Source organism: Bombina bombina, chromosome 6 (assembly GCF_027579735.1).
Source record: "Bombina bombina isolate aBomBom1 chromosome 6, aBomBom1.pri, whole genome shotgun sequence".
Lineage (NCBI taxonomy): Eukaryota > Metazoa > Chordata > Amphibia > Anura > Bombinatoridae > Bombina > Bombina bombina.
This window is the reverse complement of record NC_069504.1, coordinates 979,799,524-979,824,320: the sequence shown is the minus strand read 5'-3', so window position 1 is coordinate 979,824,320 and position 24,797 is coordinate 979,799,524. Positions and strand designations below refer to the sequence as shown.

Here is a 24,797-nt window from a genome sequence, read left to right as displayed (position 1 = left end):
TGGCACCAGCTTAGAAACAGACATCACATTCCCTGTCACACTTCCCCAATCCATTCTATACTCGGTTTGCTTCATTTCTTTCGATTCCCACCTACAGAGACTGGCTTGTAGTAGATGTTAGTGAATCTCACACCTTGTACACATCTCACACCTTAATTACACCCTCCTCCATTACAGACATCTTTCACCTGACCAAAAAGTTATGCTTTGAAACCTTGAGATTAGGCTCCTTCCTCTAATCCTGTTAGTTCCTATCAACATTGTTGAGACCTCTTACAGTTTGGGAATCCCATTGGAGAGCTAGTGCTCAACTACTATACAAACCTCTTTAGTTTCGCTATAAGTGTCTCCAGGGGTGCACTACTTTTCAAAAATATTAGAACTTGCGCAAGTGGGAAAGAGATCTTCAAGTGGATATTGGTACCAGAGAGTGGGAATGAGTGTTGTGTTTTATGTAATTAGCGGCCCATTGTGTGACCCTTTTTTAATTGTTCTGAGTCCATTCAGAATTGCATTGTTTCAGGATCATGCAAGTCTATGCTGGAGAAACTGTATATACTAGCTCTGCTGTGCATATTTGGTGGCCCTGCGCTAAAAATGGATATCTCTGGTCAAAAAACTTCCAGGTTTTTCATCTCTTTGCTCCTTCCCTCTGCAATGCATGTGAATGTAAGATCATGTTTTCCTTGCTATAAATGAACAAGTCTTTCCATCTTAATGGGAGGAGAGTCCACTGCTTCATTCATTACTTGTGGGAATTAAGAACCTGGCCACCAGGAGGAGGCAAAGACACCCCAGCCAAAGGCTTAAATACCTCCCCACTCCCCTCATCCCCCAGTCATTCTTTGCCTTTTGTCACAGGAGGTTGGCAGAGAAGTGTCGGAAGATTTGGAGTAGTCTCTTATGGAGGGTAGTACTCTTCGAAATGGGACAGAAGTTTTAAGTAGTACTGTCAGCCTCTCAGTGAGAGCATGGATGAAAGTCCGGAGATGCAGGGAGAGTCTTTCTGTGAAACCATTCCGACTCAGATTAACAGCTCCATAAGCAATCAGCATTGACGAGTTTCGCTGCCTGCTTTTCTGCTCTCAAGTCCATGTCAGGAGTGATGCTACTACCCTGTCACACTTGAAAGGCCATGCTCCTGTTCCACGACATAGATTATGGTTTGATGGTTTCATTTATACACATATGATAACGTAAGAAGACAGGGTCACAGTGTCTCCTTTTATCTGTATAGAATCAGGGGTAATACTCTCGGAAGGGGGTTTATTGAACAGGGGGGGTTGTGCATAATAATAACTATTGTGTTTAATGCTGCGACATGTGTGAGATGAGGCTTTGTCAGTATGTCAACAGTCAGTTTCTTAGCGAGAGATCGACGCAGGCCTTTTTTGGCGTGTTTTCTCTTTAGTGCAGGGGTGATCCTGCGTGGCACCCCATGTGACCGGGTGTGTCCTCTTTTACTTCCTCTTTCTTGACCGGAGGTTGTAGGAGACAAAGCGGTTTCTCTGTGGTCCGGGTCATAGGAGGTGGTGAGTGCCCCGGCCATTGGGATATAAAGGTGCCATTTAATTTCTATCTAGTCCGCAATAAAGGCGCAAGCTATGGAGGACTCTGATATGTTAGAGGGTACTCCCTCTTTAATTAAACCTAATAACTGTGTCTATTGTGAGGAGGTTCCGGTTGATCCGCCTGTTCAACTCTGTTCCACATGCTTTGATAAAATTGCAATATCGAAAAAGTATAAGATATTTAGTACAAATGAGCCGTCCACCTCTGAGGGTTCTCCATCCCCTGAGGTGCGTTCCCTACACTTATCTCCAATTGTACATGCAGCTCCCCAGGGCACTACTAATCCTCCCATGGGAGGGGCCCTTTGGCCGCCAGATTTCGCTGATCAGTTACAAACGGCAGTTTCTGCAGCCTTCAATGCCTTACCACGCCCTGCTAAGTGCAAGCGAAAGGTGAAACATAGCTATCCGTCCCAGGGATCATCTACTCCGCTGGATGTCTCTAACAGATTATCCGCTGATGAAGACCACTCTGACTCTTTTTGGAGGACGTTTTTTCTGGATTGGAATTGGCGACTTCTAGACTTCCGTCTACGGAGGAGCCAGATTTTAAATTTAAGATGGAGCATTTGCGCTTTCTGCTGAAAGAGGTGCTTGCTACATTGGAGGTTCCTGAACCGAAACTGCCAGAGGAACCTTCGATCCCTAAACTAGATAGGGTTTACGAGGACAGGGTGGTGCCTCAGACTTTCCCGGTCCCCATTAGAATGGCTAATATTATTAAGAATGAACGGGAGAAACTTGGTTTGTCCTTTTCTCCCTCTACTTCTTTTAAAAAGCTGTTTCCTGTTCCAGATTCGCAGCTTGAGCTGTGGGGGGGCCATTCCTAAGGTGGATGGTGCTATCTCCACGCTCGCTAAGCGAACGACTATCCCGCTCAAAGATAGCTCTTTGTTCAAGGAGCCCATGGATAAAAAAAAAATTGAAGTCCATGTTGAGAAAGATGTTCCAACTCACGGTGTTCGTTTTTCAGCCGGCAGCGGCAGTTGCTGCAGTGGCTGGAGCTGTTACCTATTGGTTCAACGCTCTGTCAGCTATGGTCGAGGTGGAGACTGAGGAGAGGAGATACAGGAACGGATTAAGGCCTTAAGAGTAGCTCATTCGTTCATCTGTGATGCAAATATGCATATTATTCGTCTCTGTTCTAGCCCGTAGGGCTCTGTGGTTAAAGTCGTGGTCTGCTGACATGACTTCCAAGTCTAGATTAATTTCCCTCCTGTTTAAAGGGAAGGTTCTTTTTGGTCCAGGCCTGGACCCTATCATATCCACGGTCACGGGTGGAAAGGGTGCTTTCCTGCCGCAGGACAAGAAGAATAAGCCTAAGGGGTCTACTTTTTATCTCTTTCGTTCGGACAAGTCTCAACGCCAGCAGCCTGCCACGAAAACAGAGCAGGATTTTGGAAACAGCTCACCCCTGGAACAAATCCAAGCAGAGTAAGAAGCCCGCCGAGACAAAATCGGCATGAAGGAGCAGCCCCCGATCCGTCTCTGGATCGCGTAGGGGGTAGACTATCTATTTTTACGGAGGCCTGGATAAGAGACGTTCAGGATCCTTGGGTGCTGGAGGTCATAGCCCAGGGTTACAGCATAATATTCAAGACTCATCCGCCCAGAGGCAGATTCCTCCTGTCAAATCTATCATCAAGTCCAGAGAAGAGAGACGCCTGCCTAGGATGCATGAGGGATCTCTCCTCTCTCTGAGTAATCGTCCCAGTCCTTCTAGCAGAAAGAGGTCTGGGGTATTATTCAAACATTTTTGTGGTCCCAAAGAAGGACACGTTTCGCCCAATTCTGGACCTATAGTGCCTAAACAAGTTTCTGTCAGTCCCATCGTTCAAAATGGAGACGATCAGGTCGATTCTGCCCCTAGTTCAAGAGGGACAATTCATGACAACAATAGATTTGAAGGATGCTTACCTTCACGTACCAATCCACAAGTATCACTTCAGGTGCCTAAGATTCGCATTTCTGGACCAACACTTCCAGTTTGTGGCCCTACCGTTCTGTCTGGCGACTACTCCAAGAGTCTTTATGAAGGTTCTGGGAGCACTGCTCGCGGTGGCGAGAGCCAGATGTATTACAGTGGCTCCTTATCTGGATGATATCCTGGTCCAGGCGCCATCCTGCAGTCTCGTGGAGGAACACTCGAGGACTCTTCTCTTTCTCCTGCGAACCCACGGATGGAAGATAAACGAAGGAAAGAGTTTCCTGGTCACTAGCAACAGGGTGGAATTCCTGGGTACGATAATAGACTCCTTATCCATGAAGATATTCTTGACAGATCAGAGACGTTGCAAGATTGCGTCCTTCAGACCTCTTCAAGGACATCCAGCATAGATGTCTGGTTCCATCTCAGACCTCTTCAGTTGTGCCAGTTGAGACAATGGAGCGGCGATCACTCAGATCTATCCCAACAGATATCTCTGGACAACCGAACGAGGGAATCCCTCTCTTGGTGCATCTTCCTTGGACAGCTGTCCCAGGGGACATCCTTCTTGGGACCATCCTGGGAGATTGTGACAACGGACGCAAGTCTATCAGGATGGGGAGCTGTTTGGGGTGCCAGAAAGGCACAAGGCAGATGGACTCGAGGAGTCAAGTCTACCAATAAATATTCTGGAACTTTGAGCGATATTCAACGCTCTGAATGCTTGCCCCCCTCGGGGTCATCCAGATTCATCAGATTACCTTGGTGGCTTACATAAACCATCAGGGGGGAATGAGAAGCTCCCTAGCCATGAAGGAAGTATCTCGGATTCATTCTGGGTGTGGACAACTGGGAAGCGGATTTTCTCAGCAGACAATAGTTTCATCCAGGGGAATGGTCTCTCCATCCCAAGGTGTTCGAGGAGATCTGCATCAGATGGGGGACACCGGAGATAGATCTCATGGCGTCCAGACTCAACTTCAAGCTACCCAGATACGGGTCGCGGTCCAGGGATCCCCAGGCAGAGCTGATAGATGCCTTAGCGATGCCCTGGGGGTTCAACCTACTTTTCATTTTTCCACAGTTGCCACTTCTACCTCGAGTGGTGGCCCTCATCAAGCAGGAGCAAGCTTCGGTTTGTGGATCTGGTGGGGAGGTTACCATGGAGGTTACCCTGTCGCAGAGATCTGCTGGTTCAGGGTCCCTTTCTTCACCAAAATCTCGATTCTCTGAGGCTGGCTGTGTGGAGATTGAAGGCCTAGTCTTAGCTAAGAGAGGGTTTTCGGAGAGAGTGATTTATACTCGCATTCAGGCCAGGAAACCGGTCACTCATCGCATCTATCATAAGGTGTGGAGGACCTACATGTCCTGGTGTGAGGAACGTGGATATCCCTGGCATAAGGTTAGGGTATCCAGGATTTTGGCCTTTCTCCAGGATGGACTGGATAAGGGTCTTGCCGCCAGTTTCTTAAAAGGACAGATTTCGGCTTTATCTGTACTGTTGCACAAGAAGCTAGCAGAGCTTCCTGATATTCAGTCCTTTGTTCCGTCTCTATCCAGGATTAGACCTGTCTTTAGAAATTCTGCTCCTTCTTGGAACTTAGAATACAGACTTTTGGTGTGTGTAAAACACACACCAAAGCAGCGCAATGTTCTGGAAATAACCGATAGAATACTCTATGTTATAAATAAATAGCAATATCTGACAAATATATGTATATATAGTTGTGCAAAATTATAAAGCAACAACACAAAGTCCAAAAAGTTGTTTAAGATATAAGGACAGTTCTTGATACTTATTCCAAAAATATATTGATAAATGAAATGAAGCAAAGGATCCAGCAGCTCCTTCTTGGAACTTAAATTTGGTTCTTAAGATTTTGTAGTGGGCTCTGTTTGAGCCTATGCATTCGCTTGACTTTAAAATTCTTTCCTGGAAGGTTCTATTTCTACTGGCTATTGCATCGGCTCGCAGAGTCTCTGAGTTGGTGGCCTTGCAAAGTGAGCCTCCTTACCTGGTTTCTTTTTTAAGACATGATATGAGTCCACAGATCATCTTAATTACTAATGGGATATTCACCTCCTGGTCAGCAGAAAGAGGCAAAGAGCACCACAGCAGAGCTGTTAAATAGCTCCTCCCTTCCCTCCCACCCCAGTCATTCTCTTTGCCTACGTTAGTGAAAAGAAGAGGTAAAGTTAGGTGTTAGAATAGATTCTTCAATCAAGAGTTTATTATTTTTAAAGTAGTGCCAGAATGTGCTGCTTTGTTCTAGGGTGTAGCAGTAGTCCATATCAGTCTCTACATTAGAGCTTTGGTGGCTTTAGAGCAATGGGAACTTGTGGGACATAATTCTCACTGCGCCTCCCATATATTGATGCTGCCCTTATCCTGATGGGTAAGATGACACAGGCTTTATCTTTATCCACAGGGCTATGAGAGGGAGAGGACCTCTTAAACCTGCTGAGCTGCCCTGCTGTTGGGCAGATTTAAAAGGTAAGTGCTAACTTTTTTATTCTGGGTCTGAAGCAAACAGAAGGATTCAGGACAGAGGAAGTATAGCACTCTACTGGGACATATAACTCATATATATAGATTAGGAGGATTCTGTGACCGCATGTAAATTGCAGGCATTGGGGCTGAGGAGAGTGGCTTTCTGGAGAGCTGGATACAAAAGGGATATGCCCTATAGGAGAGAGGGCTAAACAACTTAATATATTATCTTTATATTATTATATTGTCGCTGGCTCAATACCCTGTATAAGTTTTATATGTAATGCACATTTTATACCTTTCATCGGTATTACAATTTGCCCCAGGTTCAAAAAAGGGTTCAGTTAACATCTCCCGGTAGTCTATCTCTAAGACAATAATGGCGACCGGGAGAGCGTGTATTGTTACGCCCACGAAGGGCGGGTTAAGTTTGGCGCCGTTTTTCAGCGGCACAATTTCCTATCTCTGAGTTTAACTATATTGCAATCTCTGAGATGTGAGTTATCACGCCCACGAAGAGCGGAGCTATGTTTGGGGCCGACTTAGCCTGCACTGGCTCTTCCGTTCATCGGAAGTTAGAGCGGTTTTTGGGAGAAAGGTTCTTATTCCTTTCTAACTCAGTACTCAGTGTTTTCAGTGTTTTGGGTCCGGATAGCGCTACAGCTGCGCTCCGGATCTGTTTAGAATCTAAGTCATGTCTTTTTTAGGTACATGAAGTTCTAAGGGTGTATGAGTATTAGGAGGGCACCTCAGCAAGGTTTAACTGAGGTTTAAGTCGGTGCTTCAATGTTTGCGTGCTAGTTCTAAGCTCTTTTCTGCACACAAGAATAAAAAGTTACAGTTCAAAATTTAAAGAGACCTTAACGTTTTTTGTTTTTTTATCTGTTAATCTTTATTAAAAGAATTCCAGCTGTTTATTTGTTTAATCCATCATTTGTGTCTTAGGATGGAACAAGAACACACAAAAAAATGAGTTACTTTTTAAATTTAAAGAGACAGTAACGTTTGTGTCAATTTTTATTTAAAAAAAAAATTCTCTCTTTTCTGAACCTTCTCCTACTAAGGTTTTTTTTGCTTGGGAGTCTGTTGACTATGGTCAATCTATGCCACAAAATTCTCCTATAGTGTCCCACAAAATGTTATGGCCCACATGCAGTGCCCTGCGCTTCCTCTAACACTCCATTTGGAGTTGCTTTGCATTTCATACATTATAGGTTTTACCATGAGGTAGAAAACATTACTAGAGGAATTATTTGCAATTATTTTCAATCATTTAGGGTGATTGATTCAGTAGTTGCTATCCCGATTGTTTCTTCCCTGTTCTTCCCTTCAAGTTATCAAACTGGGAGCATAGGTTTCAGGGTTCTCTGTTCCAGCTCACAGAGTCTTATGGTTAGAACCTTGTTCTACGACTACGAATGTATGCTCTAAGTCTAAGCTTTTAGCGATTCCTTACATGGAGAAGACCTTGTTGGGACCTGGCTTGACGAAAATAATATCTTTCGGAATTTAAAGAATTAAAAAAAAAAAAATAGCCTGCTGTTGAATCAAACACAGCGTGAAGGACATGCCCCCGATCCGGGACCGGATCTTGCGGAGGGCAGACTTTCCGTCTTCGTTCAGGCTTGGGCTTGAGATGTTCAGGATCCCTGGGCAATAGAAAATTGAGAGTTCAAAGAATTTTCCTCCCAGAGGCAGGTTTCTGCTTCAAGATTATCCGCAGATTAGGTAAAAGGAGAGGCGTTCTTACACTGCGTAGGAGACCTCTCAGACCTGGGAGTGATTGTTCCAGTTCCACTACAGGTACAGGGTCTGGGTTTTTTGTCCCAATCGGTTTGTGGTTCCCAAAGAAGAGGGAACCTTCAGACCACTTTTAGATCTCAAAAGGCTAAACAAATTTCTTAGGGTACCGTCCTTCAAGATTGAAACTATTCGTTCCATTCTTCCCTTGATCCAAGAGGGTCAATTTCTGACAGCAGTGGATTTAAAGGATGCGTACCTTCATGTGCCATTCTCAAGAATCGTCTCAAGTTTTAAGGTTTGCCTTTCTGGACAAATGCTTCCAGTTCGTGGGTCCTCCTTTTGGTCTTGCCACAGCTCTTAGAGTTTTCCAGGGGCTCGGGGATTACTGTTGGCGGTGCTTCTCAGACCTCTGCATTTAAGCATGCTCCGGCAATGGATCAGAGATTATACAGATTTGTCTCCTCGAATACTACTGGATGAGGGATTCTCTTCAATGTTGTTGTCTCTGGATCATCTCTCCCAGGGAACCTGCTTTCGCAGACCTCTTGGGTGATTGTGACAACAGACGCCAGCCTTCTAGGGTGGGGAGCAGTCTGGGGCTCCCTAACGGCTCAGGGGGTTTGGACTCAGCCAGAGTCTGTTCTTCCTATAAACATTCTGGAGCTGAGAGCGATCTACAATGTTCTTCTGGTCTGGCCTCAGTTAGCCTCGGCTCAGGTTCCAGTCGAACAAAATAATGTCAGTGCCTTACATGAATCGTCAGGGAGGAACGAGGTGTTCCTTGGCAATGACAGAGTGGGCAAAAATAATTCAGTGGGCGGTGACCCCTTCTTGCTGCCTGTCGGCGATCCACATCCCAGGGGTGGTAAACTGGGAGGTGGATTTTCTGAGCAGGCAGACTTTTCATCCGGGGGAGTGGGAACTCCATCCGGAAGTGTTCTCCAGTTTTTTTCCTCCGTTGGTTTTTCTTCCTCGGGTCATTGCTCAGATCAAGCAGAAGAGGGCATCGGTGATCCTCATAGCACCGGCTTAGCCTCGCAGGATTTGGTATGCAAATCTGGTGGACATGTCATCTCTGCCACCTTGGAGACTTCCATTGAGGAAGGATCTTCTAATCAAGGGCCCCTCTTCTCAGATCTGTTTTTGAAACTGACTGCTTGGAGATTGAACGCTTAATATTATCCAAGCAGGGTTTTTCTGACTCGGTCATTGAGACCATGATTCAGGCTCGTAAGCCTGTCACTAGAAAGATTTATCATAAATATCTCTATTGGTGTGAATCCATGGGCTACTCATGGAGTAGAGTTAGGATTCCTAGAATTTTGTCTTTTCTCCAAGATGGTTTGGAGAAAGGTTTATCGTCAAGTTCCCTAAAGGGTCAAATCTGTCTTTGTCTATTTTGTTACACTGACGTCTGTCAGATGTCCCAGATGTACAATCATTTTGTCAGGCCTTGGACAGGATCAGGCCTGTGTTTATACCAGTTATTCCTCCATGGAGTCTAAATTTAGTTCTCAGAGTTCTTCAAGGGTCTCTGTTTGAGCCTATGCTTTCCTTAGATATTAGGTCGTTATCTTGGATAGTTTTATTTCTTCTGCTCGGAGAGTGCCAGAGCTCTCGGCATTACAGTTTGAGTCTCTTTATCTTATTTCCATTCAGATAAGGTAGTTTTTACATTCTAATTTAGGATTTCTTCCTAAGGTTGTTCTGATCGGAACAATAATCAGGAGATTGTTGTTCCTTCCTTGTGTCCTAATCCTCCTCCTCCTCAGAAGGAAAGACTTCTGCACAATTTGGACGTGGTCTGTGCTTTAGTTTTACCTGCAGGCGACTATGGACAGTCTTCTTCTTTGTTTGTGGTTTTCTCAGGCAAACGCAAGGGTCAGAAAGCTATGGCTACTTCTTTCTTTTTGGCTGAAGAGTATCATATGTTTTGCATATGACTCTGCTGGACAACAGCCTCCCGAGAGAGTTACGGCTCATTCCATTAGGGCTGTTGCTTCTTCACTGGCGTTCAAAAATGAAGCTTCTGTGGAACAGTTTTGCAAGGCTGCAACTTGGTCCTCTTTTCACACTTTTTCAAAGTTCTATAAATTTGTCACTTTTGCTTCAGCTGAGGCCGTTTTTTTGGGAGAAAGGTTCTTCAAGTAGTGGTGCCTTCCGTTTAGGTTCCCTGTCTTGTCCCTCCCATATCATCTGTGTACTCTAGCTTGGGTATTGAATCCCATTAGTAATTAAGATGATCCGTGGACTCATCGTGTCTTAAAAAAGAAAAGAAAATGTTTGCTTACCTGATGAATTTATTTCTTTTTTGACACAATGAGTCCACGGCCCGCGCTGTTTTTGTAGACAGGTTGTGGGTTATGTAAACTTCAGACACCTCTGCACCTTGGCTTTTCCTTTCTCTTCCTAACTTCGGTCGAATGACTGGAGTGGGAGGGAAGGGAGAAGCTATTTTACAGCTCTGCTGTGGTGCTCTTTGCCTCCTCCTGCTGACCAAGAGGTGAATATCCCATTAGTAATTAAGATGATCCGTGGACTCGTGTCAAAAAAGAAATAAATTTATCAGGTAAGCATAAATTTTCTTTTTTCACGTTGATAAGGCTGTTCTTCCCAAGGTGGTGTTGAATCGTAGCATCAATCAGGAAATAATAGTGGCCTCTTTTTGGGCCTTTAAGAACAAGGCTTTTATGGAGCAGATTTGTAAGGTGGCTACTTGGTCTTCTTTACATACTTTTGCAAAATTTTACAAATTTGATGTTTTTGCTTCGGCGGAAGCAGCTTTTGGGAGAAAGGTTCTGCAGGCTGTGGTGCCCTCAGTTTAGGGTCCGCCTCCTTTTCCTTCCCGTTTTTTTTTTCATTCATTGTCCTCTAGAGCTTGGGTATGTGTTTCCCACAAGTAATGAATGAAGCAGTGGACTTTCCTCCCATTAAGATGGAAAACATAAATTATGCTTACCTGATAATTTCATTTCCATCTGTGGGAGGAGAGTCCACTGCTCCCGCCTGTTTCTCCAGTGGGCGAACCTAAATTTAATTTTATTCTTCTGGCACCATTTATACCCTGATATTTCTCCTACTGTTCCTTGTTCCCTTGGCAGAATGACTGGGGATGAGGGGAGTGGAGGAGGTATTTAAGCCTTTGGCTGGTGTGTCTTTGCCTCCTCCTGGTGGCCAGGTTCTTAATTCCCACAAGTAATGAATGAAGCAGTGGACTCTCCTCCCACAGATGGAAATGAAATTATCAGGTAAGCATAATTTATGTTTTTTGCAGAGATTTTGGATATGTTGGACAACAAATTTCAGGAAAGGGCTGCCGCTACTAAAATCTTATTCTTTGACATATATAATATATATATAATATATAATAGATGTGGAACTGTGGTGGCTTTGAACCTAGATGATCTTTGAGTGACCTTTCAACTGAACTTATGTTGATTATTTTTATTCATTTTTATGCTATTGTGCCCTTTTTACATTGTAGAACCAAATGTGTCATTGGTATTTCTTTAAATCTCAATGAAAACAAAATGAATCTTCAATTTCTTGTATGCTTTATAGTATTGTAGTCTAAGAATGAATTACACATCCAGGGAATTGACTGATTGTTCTCATCTCTTTTGTAGAAGTTTGGCAGCCTGAGAGCTGATGACCTTGAGCAGAGGAGGTTCAAGCAGAGGCTAAAAGTGATCCAGTCTTTGGAGGATACAGCCAAAAGGAGTGTGGTGGGTAAACTGCTATTTTGATTGTTGCTACTTTCAGATGTTGAAACAGACCTCTAACCAGATTTATATTTTTTTTCTTAAAGTGTTCTAATGACAATAAATATTTTTTGTGTCCTGCGAGATTACCAGCTGTTTTTTTTTGTGTGACAAGAATGGTAACAGAATTAAACAGTACTGGAAAAAAATATTAATAGGGCTACATTATCAGATATAATGTGTTAGAGCATATAATTTTAAGACTGTCGACCCTGCATCTCTTTTTAATCCCTTTAATACTCTTTGGAACCTGCGGTGAACTGCTGGTCCTGAGTGGAAAACACTGCTGATCCAATCAGCAGTGCTAGTTGCACATCTAAATCATGTGACTAGCGCTTCTGATTTCATCAGCTGTGAGTCTCTCTTGGGAACAGCATTGCACAGAGAGTCCTGAGCAGTATTTCTACTGTGTGTTTAACTCCATTGCACGGGTTAAACACACAATGATGTAGGGTCAATAGTCTTAAAACTACATGCCCTAACGGATTACAGCATGTAATTTTTTAACTATAATGGCCCTTTAATATATATACACACACACAGAACATTTTCCCTTATGTGAAGAACATTTCAATGTAAACTATCTACAGTACATACCCTCTAAAACTATAAAATATTAAATATGAATTAAATATTTATTTTTATTTTCAAGTATCTGAGGGGAAAGGGCTCCAAAGTATATATACATATGAATATATATAGATTGTAAGTTCCCACAGGAATAGGGCCCTCAATTCCTTCTGTATGTGTTTTGTCTTGTCTCTTACAAGTTTTATATCATTGTTTTATTTAAATTAGTTGTACCTATGGACAGCGCTGCGGAATATGTTGGCCCTTCATAAATAAAGTATAATAATAATAAATACACAGATATACATATGTATTTATACATATATACACATATTTAGACATGTATGTATGTGTGTGTGTATATATATATATATATATATATATACTGTATATATATATATATATATATATATATATATATATATATACATTTATAATAAAGCAAGATAGCGTCAGCACTTCTTCATACAAAATTCCACTTTATTGAGGCTTCAGACAAAGTTAAAAACAGCGACGTTTCGAGTCAACGCAGACCCTTAGTCATGCAATGGATTATGGGAAAAAAATCACCTTCTTTTATAACACCTGTGTATCAATTAACTTGATTTACCTGCATACATTCAAATTACCATTTTGGATTTTTGACCCCTAACAGGTCAGAATGGTCAGTAAATAATCTTTGTACCTAAATCACAGTTTTTCATTATATAATAAAAAGTTCCTATCTAGTGATTATAACCCAAGACTATATTTCAACACATATTATTAAAAACATTTCATACAAAATTACAAGATTACTATACATTATAAAAACAAATGAAGATCATAGTCTTTGTTTAGACCATTCGGACTAAGTGTTTTTAGATGCTGTATCCACCATACCTCTCTTTTCTTTAACAGTAACTCTCTGTTACCCCCTCTTCTTTGTTTTGGTATGTGGTCAATTACTTGGAATCGTAACTGGCTGACTGTATGTCCGGCATTGATAAAATGGGATGATACGGGCAGTGTCATGTCCTTACATCTAATGGAAGACTTATGGGCACTTATCCTATCTTTGATGGGGTTAATGATCTCTCCCACATAGCCCCGCCCACATGGACACTTAAGGATATACACCACATGGTCAGTGTTGCACGTATATAAGCCTTTAATTTCACGTTTTTTATTGTCATTTATCTGTGCTATGTATTTCCCCTTAATCATGGAATTACATTGGGCACAGTTGAGACAGGGGTATGATCCTTTATTAGCTGTTGTAAGGTAATTTATAGTATCTTTCTTACTAGTGCCCACATCTGATTTTACCACTAGGTCTCTAATGTTTTTGACCCTCTTAAAGGAATTAATTGGTGGTTTACTAAATTCCTCAATATGTGGATTCGTTTTATTTAGTATATACCAATGTTTTTTAACAATTCTTGTGATGTCATTGCTGAATTGATTATATACTGAAGAAAAGATAAGTTGTTTTTTATCAATCTGATTTTTATTTTTACTCTTATTTGATATTAGATCATGAGTTTCTCTAGTTTTCAATTTAACTGTTTGTTCACTAGTGGTTATGACAGCTTGAGGGTAACCTCTATCAGAAATTTTTTTTCCCATTTGCTTCAGTCTTACTTCTTGCAGATCTTTCTCTTTTACATTGCGCATCGTTCTAAGGAACTGGCTCTTAGGGATAGCATTAAATACCCTATCTGGATGGTAGCTGTCAAAGTGAAGTAATGTATTACGGTCTGTTGGTTTGCAATATAGGTCTGTTACTAAATGGTCATCTTTTTTATATACCAAGGTGTCAAGATAACTTACTTTCGCTCGTGAGTAACTAATAGTAAATTGCAGACTTGTTGTACAATTGTTTAATTCCTCCACAAAGTTCTCAAGGGTCTCCAATGTGTCCCCCCTATACGCCAAATATATCATCTATATAACGTAGCCATCCATATCTTGCAGTGGCTTTGATATTTATTGCTAAGATAAACATATCTGTTTTCAAATTGACTTACGAATATATTGGCGTATGAGGGGGCCACATTGGAGCCCATGGCGGTTCCCTTCCTTTGTATATAATATGTGTCTTGGAACAAAAAATAGTTAAGATGTAGTATTATATTCAGCATATCTTCTATGAAGTCACATTGAGCATTAGTATATACCTGATCTTTTTTTATAAGATCCAATACAGATTGTACTCCTGATTCATGTGGGATTGAAGTATATAGACTCACTATATCTAGTGTGAATAATATATCATTTTCACTCACTCTTATTTCATCTATTCTAGTTAGAAAGTCCCCTGTGTCTTTTAGAAAAGATTTCTGGCCTGCCGCTATGGGATTCAAAATTTTATCTAGAAAAATTGCTATATTAGCAAAAACTGATTCCGTACTTGCCACTATGGGTCTACCCGGTGGCTCCTTTAGGTTTTTGTGAATTTTCGGAGTTGTATAAAATACAGGTGTGATGGGGTCTATTTTTATGAGAAATGTGGCTAAATTCTTAGTAATTACTTTATTTACCAAAGCCTTGTCAATTACTGCCGCTATTTCTTTTTTGATATCAGGTAAAGGATCATGGTCTAATATTAAATATATTCCACCATCTGATAGTTGAGACAAAATTTCCTGTATATAATATTCCTTGTCAAGCACCACTACCGCACCACCCTTATCTGCATTTTTGATCTCAATTAGATTATTATTAGATACATTTTTCAAAGCTTTACGTTCTGCTGTGGTGACATTAGAACTCATTCCATGTTTAGATGTTGTATATAATTTATGAATATCCTCTTGAACTAACTTAATATATGTTTCTACTCCAGAGTTGGAAGTACTGGGTACATACTTAGATTTGTTTGTCAGTCCTAATGGTCTGGTGTCAAATATCTCTCTCTCGTTCACTGTATTACTAAATACTTTATCCTTATCAGTATCTACAATATTACCAAAGTATGCTTTCAGCCTTAGGTTTCTAAAAAAGCGATATAGATCCTTCTCTATGGTAAACTGATTAGCATATACAGTTGGACAAAAAGATAACCCTTTATTTAGAACACTTAGTTCATCTTTAGTAAGTTCATATTTGGAAATGTTAATAACTAATGTCTCTGCCGGGACTGGCGTCTCGCACTGATTAGTGTCGTTACATATCGTATCATTTGATATTATACTATGTACATTACCACTTTTACCACTCCCGGCAGTTTGTTGTGATACATCGAAAGTCCCATTTATTTCTTGCGGCCCCTCGGAAATCGCCTGTTCATCAGCCTGTTGGATTGTCGGGGGTCGGAGTTTCCAACTCTTGTGTTTCCGTCCTCCCCTTCGGTATCTGTGCCCATGAATAAAAAAATCCTCCGATGAGGATGAATCAGTAGCTGTCGTTGTCTTTTCCATCGCGTGTCTCATTCCTCGCCATGTTCCGCGTCCTCTTCCTGGTCGCCTCCTTCCGACGTCATGGACCTCTTCCTCATTGGTCCAGCGGTACACGTGATTTGCTTTGTAATCCTCGTCGTCTCGATTGAACTTGTTTCTCTTGATATCTTTTAACTCCTTCTGGTAGTCGTCAAGGATCTTGTCTATCTCTTTCTTCGTTTTCAGCAAATCATCAGCAGAGAAGTGAGTATTTACTTTGTTTTCACTTTCAGATACCACTGTTTTTTGTATCTCGATTTCTTCCTGCAAGCATTCCACTGTCCAAACAATGATGTCGAATGAACACTTGTTCAGTATACATTCAAATCTTTTTTTATATTTATCATTATTGGTCATAATTGTCGGTCTCAGCTTTATTCTTAAGCCCCTTGGGATTCGTCTTACACGGAAGTATTCCGCAAGGGTGACACTGTGTAGTTCATATGACAAAAGCTTTTTCCTTGCCTTTTCCCACACTTTAACAATGCTGGCATTTGATATACCTTTCAAAAAGTCTCTTGGAGCTCTGGCTAAAGCCGTAATTCGTGAAGCATCTAAGTCCGAATATGAAAAAACATCCGTGTCTTCATCTGTTACCTCCATTCTGTTCCCAGGTGCACGTAACTTGTAGCAGGAAAGTATAGACACAACTTTAACAGGTAAGTTCAGCACCTTTCTTAATGCTATTTTTTCAGCAACCTTTTTCCAGGATTATAGTAGTGCACGTCTGCTGAGTGGGGTCTGCCAGCCCACATATATGGATATAATAAAGCAAGATAGCATCAGCACTTCTTCATACAAAATTCCACTTTATTGAGGCTTCAGACAAAGTTAAAAACAGCGACGTTTCGAGTCAACACAGACCCTTAGTCATGCAATGGATTATGGGAAAAAATCACCTTCTTTTATAACACCTGTGTATCAATTAACTTGATTTACCTGCATACATTCAAATTATCATTTTGGATTTTTGACCCCTAACAGGTCAGAATGGTCAGTAAATAATCTTTGTACCTAAATCACAGTTTTTCATTATATAATAAAAAGTTCCTATCTAGTGATTATAACCCAAGACTATATTTCAACACATATTATTAAAAACATTTCATACAAAATTACAAGATTACTATACATTATAAAAACAAATGAAGATCATAGTCTTTGTTTAGACCATTCGGACTAAGTGTTTTTAGATGCTGTATCCACCATACCTCTCTTTTCTTTAACAGTAACTCTCTTCTTTAACAGTAACTCGCTTATATACATGCAACACTGACCATGTGGTGTATATCCTTAAGTGTCCATGTGGGCGGGGCTATGTGGGAGAGACCATTAACCCCATCAAAGATAGGATAAGTGCCCATAAGTCTTCCATTAGATGTAAGGACATGACACTGCCCGTATCATCCCATTTTATCAATGCTGGACATACAGTCAGCCAGTTACGATTCCAAGTAATTGACCACATACCAAAACAAAGAAGAGGGGGTAACAGAGAGTTACTGTTAAAGAAAAGAGAGGTATGGTGGATACAGCATCTAAAAACACTTAGTCCGAATGGTCTAAACAAAGACTATGATCTTCATTTGTTTTTATAATGTATAGTAATCTTGTAATTTTGTATGAAATGTTTTTAATAATATGTGTTGAAATATAGTCTTGGGTTATAATCACTAGATAGGAACTTTTTATTATATAATGAAAAACTGTGATTTAGGTACAAAGATTATTTACTGACCATTCTGACCTGTTAGGGGTCAAAAATCCAAAATGGTAATTTGAATGTATGCAGGTAAATCAAGTTAATTGATACACAGGTGTTATAAAAGAAGGTGATTTTTTTCCCATAATCCATTGCATGACTAAGGGTCTGTGTTGACTCGAAACGTCGCTGTTTTTAACTTTGTCTGAAGCCTCAATAAAGTGGAATTTTGTATGAAGAAGTGCTGACGCTATCTTGCTTTATTATATCCATATATGTGGGCTGGCAGACCCCACTCAGCGGACGTGCACTACTATAATCCTGGAAAAAGGTTGCTGAAAAAATGCTGAAAAAATAGCATTAAGAAAGGTGCTGGACTTACCTGTTAAAGTTGTGTCTATACTTTCCTGCTACAAGTTACGTGCACCTGGGAACAGAATGGAGGTAACAGATGAAGACACGGATGTTTTTTCATATTCGGACTTAGATGCTTCACGAATTACGGCTTTAGCCAGAGCTCCAAGAGACTTTTTGAAAGGTATATCAAATGCCAGCATTGTTAAAGTGTGGGAAAAGGCAAGGAAAAAGCTTTTGTCATATGAACTACACAGTGTCACCCTTGCGGAATACTTCCGTGTAAGACGAATCCCAAGGGGCTTAAGAATAAAGCTGAGACCGACAATTATGACCAATAATGATAAATATAAAAAAAGATTTGAATGTATACTGAACAAGTGTTCATTCGACATCATTGTTTGGACAGTGGAATGCTTGCAGGAAGAAATCGAGATACAAAAAACAGTGGTATCTGAAAGTGAAAACAAAGTAAATACTCACTTCTCTGCTGATGATTTGCTGAAAACGAAGAAAGAGATAGACAAGATCCTTGACGACTACCAGAAGGAGTTAAAAGATATCAAGAGAAACAAGTTCAATCGAGACGACGAGGATTACAAAGCAAATCACGTGTACCGCTGGACCAATGAGGAAGAGGTCCATGAGACACGCGATGGAAAAGACAACGACAGCTACTGATTCATCCTCATCGGAGGATTTTTTATACATGGGCACAGATACCGATACCGGAGGGGAGGACGGAAACACAAGAGTTGGAAACTCCGACCCCCGACAATCCAACAGGCTGAGGAACAGGCGATTTCCGAGGGGCCGCAAGAAATAAATGGGACTTTCGATGTATCACAACAAACTGCCGGGAGTGGTAAAAGTGGTAATGTACATAGTATAATATCAAATGATACGATATGTAACGACACTAATCAGTGCGAGACGCCAGTCCCGGCAGAGACATTAGTTATTAACATTTCCAAATATGAACTTACTAAAGATGAACTAAGTGTTCTAAATAAAGGGTTATCTTTTTGTCCAACTGTATATGCTAATCAGTTTACCATAGAGAAGGATCTATATCGCTTTTTTAGAAACCTAAGGCTGAAAGCATACTTTGGTAATATTGTAGATACTGATAAGGATAAAGTATTTAGTAATACAGTGAACGAGAGAGAGAGATATTTGACACCAGACCATTAGGACTGACAAACAAATCTAAGTATGTACCCAGTACTTCCAACTCTGGAGTAGAAACATATATTAAGTTAGTTCAAGAGGATATTCATAAATTATATACAACATCTAAACATGGAATGAGTTCTAATGTCACCACAGCAGAACGTAAAGCTTTGAAAAATGTATCTAATAATAATCTAATTGAGATCAAAAATGCAGATAAGGGTGGTGCGGTAGTGGTGCTTGACAAGGAATATTATATACAGGAAATTTTGTCTCAACTATCAGATGGTGGAATATATTTAATATTAGACCATGATCCTTTACCTGATATCAAAAAAGAAATAGCGGCAGTAATTGACAAGGCTTTGGTAAATAAAGTAATTACTAAGAATTTAGCCACATTTCTCATAAAAATAGACCCCATCACACCTGTATTTTATACAACTCCGAAAATTCACAAAAACCTAAAGGAGCCACCGGGTAGACCCATAGTGGCAAGTACGGAATCAGTTTTTGCTAATATAGCAATTTTTCTAGATAAAATTTTGAATCCCATAGCGGCAGGCCAGAAATCTTTTCTAAAAGACACAGGGGACTTTCTAACTAGAATAGATGAAATAAGAGTGAGTGAAAATGATATATTATTCACACTAGATATAGTGAGTCTATATACTTCAATCCCACATGAATCAGGAGTACAATCTGTATTGGATCTTATAAAAAAAGATCAGGTATATACTAATGCTCAATGTGACTTCATAGAAGATATGCTGAATATAATACTACATCTTAACTATTTTTTGTTCCAAGACACATATTATATACAAAGGAAGGGAACCGCCATGGGCTCCAATGTGGCCCCCTCATACGCCAATATATTCGTAAGTCAATTTGAAAACAGATATGTTTATCTTAGCAATAAATATCAAAGCCACTGCAAGATATGGCTACGTTATATAGATGATATATTTGGCGTATGGGGGGACACATTGGAGACCCTTGAGAACTTTGTGGAGGAATTAAACAATTGTACAACAAGTCTGAAATTTACTATTAGTTACTCACGAGCGAAAGTAAGTTATCTTGACACCTTGGTATATAAAAAAGATGACCATTTAGTAACAGACCTATATTGCAAACCAACAGACCGTAATACATTACTTCACTTTGACAGCTACCATCCAGATAGGGTATTTAATGCTATCCCTAAGAGCCAGTTCCTTAGAACGATGCGCAATGTAAAAGAGAAAGATCTGCAAGAAGTAAGACTGAAGCAAATGGGAAAAAAAATTTCTGATAGAGGTTACCCTCAAGCTGTCATAACCACTAGTGAACAAACAGTTAAATTGAAAACTAGAGAAACTCATGATCTAATTTCAAATAAGAGTAAAAATAAAAATCAGATTGATAAAAAACAACTTATCTTTTCTTCAGTATATAATCAATTCAGCAATGACATCACAAGAATTGTTAAAAAACATTGGTATATACTAAATAAAACGAATCCACATATTGAGGAATTTAGTAAACCACCAATTAATTCCTTTAAGAGGGTCAAAAACATTAGAGACCTAGTGGTAAAATCAGATGTGGGCACTAGTAAGAAAGATACTATAAATTACCTTACAACAGCTAATAAAGGATCATACCCCTGTCTCAACTGTGCCCAATGTAATTCCATGATTAAGGGGAAATACATAGCACAGATAAATGACAATAAAAAACGTGAAATTAAAGGCTTATATACATGCAACACTGACCATGTGGTGTATATCCTTAAGTGTCCATGTGGGCGGGGCTATGTGGGAGAGACCATTAACCCCATCAAAGATAGGATAAGTGCCCATAAGTCTTCCATTAGATGTAAGGACATGACACTGCCCGTATCATCATCCCATTTTATCAATGCTGGACATACAGTCAGCCAGTTACGATTCCAAGTAATTGACCACATACCAAAACAAAGAAGAGGGGGTAACAGAGAGTTACTGTTAAAGAAAAGAGAGGTATGGTGGATACAGCATCTAAAAACACTTAGTCCGAATGGTCTAAACAAAGACTATGATCTTCATTTGTTTTTATAATGTATAGTAATCTTGTAATTTTGTATGAAATGTTTTTAATAATATGTGTTGAAATATAGTCTTGGGTTATAATCACTAGATAGGAACTTTTTATTATATAATGAAAAACTGTGATTTAGGTACAAAGATTATTTACTGACCATTCTGACCTGTTAGGGGTCAAAAATCCAAAATGGTAATTTGAATGTATGCAGGTAAATCAAGTTAATTGATACACAGGTGTTATAAAAGAAGGTGATTTTTCTTTCATGTAATTAGCAAGAGTCCATGAGCTAGTGACGTATGGGATATACATTCCTACCAGGAGGGGCAAAGTTTCCCAAACCTTAAAATGCCTATAAATACACCCCTCACCACACCCACAATTCAGTTTTACAAACTTTGCCTCCTACGGAGTTGGTGAAGTAAGTTTGTGCTAGATTCTACGTTGATATGCGCTCCGCAGCAGGTTGGAGCCCGGTTTTCCTCTCAGCGTGCAGTGAATGTCAGAGGGATGTGAGGAGAGTATTGCCTGTTTGAATTCAATGATCTCCTTCTACGGGGTCTATTTCATAGGTTCTCTGTTATCTGTCGTAGAGATTCATCTCTTACCTCCCTTTTCAGATCGATGATATACTCTTATAAATATACCATTACCTCTGCTGATTTTCGTTTCAGTACTGGTTTGGCTTTCTACAAACATGTAGATGAGTATCCTGGGGTAAGTAAGTCTTATTTTCTGTGACACTCTAAGCTATGGTTGGGCACTTTTTTAATAAAGTTCTAAATATATGTATTCAAACATTTATTTGCCTTGACTCAGGATGTTCAACATTCCTTATTTTCAGACAGTCAGTTTCATATTTGGGATAATGCATTTGAATCAAATATTTTTCTTACCTTAAAGATTTGACTTTTTTCCCTGTGGGCTGTTAGGCTCGCGGGGGCTGAAAATGCTTCATTTTATTGCGTCATTCTTGGCGCGGACTTTTTTGGCGCAAAAAATCTTTTCTGTTTCCGGCGTCATACGTGTCGCCGGAAGTTGCGTCATTTTTGACGTTCTTTTGCGCCAAAAAATGTCGGCGTTCCGGACGTGGCGTCATTTTTGGCGCCAAATAATGTGGGCGTCTTATTTGGCGCTAAAAAAATATGGGCGTCGCTTTTGTCTCCACATTATTAAAGTCTCATTATTTATTGCTTCTGGTTGCTAGAAGCTTGTTCACTAGCATTTTTTCCCATTCCTGAAACTGTCATTTAAGGAATTTGATAATTTTGCTTTATATGTTGTTTTTTCTCTTACATATTGCAAGATGTCTCCCGTTGCATCTGAGTCAGAAGATACTTCAGGAAAATCGCTGTCTGGTGCTGGAACTACCAAAGCTAAGTGTATCTGCTGTAAACTTTTGGTAGCTATTCCTCCAGCTGTTGTTTGTATTAATTGTCATGACAAACTTGTTAATGCAGATAATATTTCCTTTAGTAATGTACCATTACCTGTTGCAGTTCCATCAACATCTAATGTTCAGAATGTTCCTGATAACATAAGAGATTTTGTTTCTGAATCCATCAAGAAGGCTATGTCTGTTATTCCTCCTTCTAGTAAACATAAAAAATCTTTTAAAACTTCTCTTTATACAGATGAATTTTTAAATGAACATCATCATTCTGATTCTAATGACTCTTCTGGTTCAGAGGATTCTGTCTCAGAGATTGATGCTGATAAATCTTCATATTTATTTAAAATGGAATTTATTCGTTCTTTACTTAAAGAAGTACTAATTGCTTTAGAAATTGAGGATTCTGGTCCTCTTGATACTAAATCTAAATGTTTAGATAAGGTCTTTAAATCTCCTGTGGTTATTCCAGAAGTTTTTCCTGTTCCTGGTGCTATTTCTGAAGTAATTTCCAGAGAATGGAATAATTTGGGTAATTCATTTACTCCTAAACGTTTTAAGCAATTATATCCTGTGCCGTCTGACAGATTAGAATTTTGGGACAAAATCCCTAAAGTTGATGGGGCTATTTCTACCCTTGCTAAACGTACTACTATTCCTACATCAGATGGTACTTCGTTTAAGGATCCTTTAGATAGGAAAATTGAATCCTTTCTAAGAAAAGCTTATCTGTGTTCAGGTAATCTTCTTAGACCTGCTATATCATTGGCTGATGTTGCTGCAGCTTCAACTTTTTGGTTGGAAACTTTAGCGCAACAAGTAACAGATCATGATTCTCATAATATTATTATTCTTCTTCAACATGCTAATAATTTTATCTGTGATGCCATTTTTGATATTATCAGAGTTGATGTCAGGTTTATGTCTCTAGCTATTTTAGCTAGAAGAGCTTTATGGCTTAAAACTTGGAATGCTGATATGTCTTCTAAATCAACTCTACTTTCCATTTCTTTCCAGGGTAACAAATTGTTTGGTTCTCAGTTGGATTCTATTATCTCAACTGTTACTGGTGGGAAAGGAACTTTTTTACCACAGGATAAAAAATCTAAGGGTAAAAACAGGGCTAATAATCGTTTTCGTTCCTTTCGTTTCAACAAAGAACAAAAGCCTGATCCTTCATCCTCAGGAGCAGTTTCAGTTTGGAAACCATCTCCAGTCTGGAATAAATCCAAGCCTTCTAGAAAAGCAAAGCCAGCTTCTAAGTCCACATGAAGGTGCGGCCCTCATTCCAGCTCAGCTGGTAGGGGGCAGGTTACTTTTTTTCAAAGAAATTTGGATCAATTCTGTTCACAATCTTTGGATTCAGAACATTGTTTCAGAAGGGTACAGAATTGGTTTCAAGATAAGACCTCCTGCAAAGAGATTTTTTCTTTCCCGTGTCCCAGTAAATCCAGTGAAAGCTCAAGCATTTCTGAAATGTGTTTCAGATCTAGAGTTGGCTGGAGTAATTATGCCAGTTCCAGTTCTGGAACAGGGGATGGGGTTTTATTCAAATCTCTTCATTGTACCAAAGAAGGAGAATTCCTTCAGACCAGTTCTGGATCTAAAAATATTGAATCGTTATGTAAGGATACCAACGTTCAAAATGGTAACTGTAAGGACTATCTTGCCTTTTGTTCAGCAAGGGCATTATATGTCCACAATAGATTTACAGGATGCATATCTGCATATTCCGATTCATCCAGATCATTATCAGTTCCTGAGATTCTCTTTTCTGGACAAGCATTACCAGTTTGTGGCTCTGCCGTTTGGCCTAGCTACAGCTCCAAGAATTTTTACAAAGGTTCTCGGTGCCCTTCTGTCTGTAATCAGAGAACAGGGTATTGTGGTATTTCCTTATTTGGACGATATCTTGCTACTTTCTCAGTCTTTACATTTAGCAGAATCTCATACGAATCGACTTGTGTTGTTTCTTCAAGATCATGGTTGGAGGATCAATTCACTAAAAAGTTCATTGATTCCTCAGACAAGGGTAACCTTTCTGGGTTTCCAGATAGATTCAGTGTCCATGACTCTGTCTTTGACAGACAAGAGACGTCTAAAATTGATTTCAGCTTGTCGAAACCTTCAGTCACAATCATTCCCTTCGGTAGCCTTATGCATGGAAATTCTAGGTCTTATGACTGCTGCATCGGACGCAATCCCCTTTGCTCGTTTTCACATGCGACCTCTTCAGCTCTGTATGCTGAATCAATGCTGCAGGGATTACACAAAGATATCTCAATTAATATCTTTAAAACCGATTGTACGACACTCTCTAACGTGGTGCACAGATCACCATCGTTTAATTCAGGGGGCTTCTTTTGTTCTTCCGACCTGGACTGTAATTTCAACAGATTCAAGTCTCACAGGTTGGGGAGCTGTGTGGGGATCTCTGACGGCACAAGGAGTTTGGGAATCTCAGGAGGTGAGATTACCGATCAATATTTTGGAACTCCATGCAATTTTCAGAGCTCTTCAGTCTTGGCCTCTTCTGAAGAGAGAATCGTTCATTTGTTTTCAGACAGACAATGTCACAACTGTGGCATACATCAATCATCAAGGAGGGACTCACAGTCCTCTGGCTATG

At 40.0% G+C, this 24,797-nt stretch overlaps 1 protein-coding gene across 2 annotated transcripts in view; it reads left to right on the top strand.

The window, feature by feature from the left end:
• Positions 1 to 24,797, top strand: part of TBC1D9B (TBC1 domain family member 9B) — a 424,635-nt gene that overhangs the window by 222,287 nt on the left and 177,551 nt on the right. For both annotated transcript variants that reach the window (XM_053718644.1, XM_053718642.1), the window contains exon 14: positions 11,359 to 11,457. In XM_053718644.1, the coding sequence (XP_053574619.1) occupies positions 11,359 to 11,457 (99 nt within the window). The remainder of the gene's footprint in view (positions 1 to 11,358; positions 11,458 to 24,797) is intronic.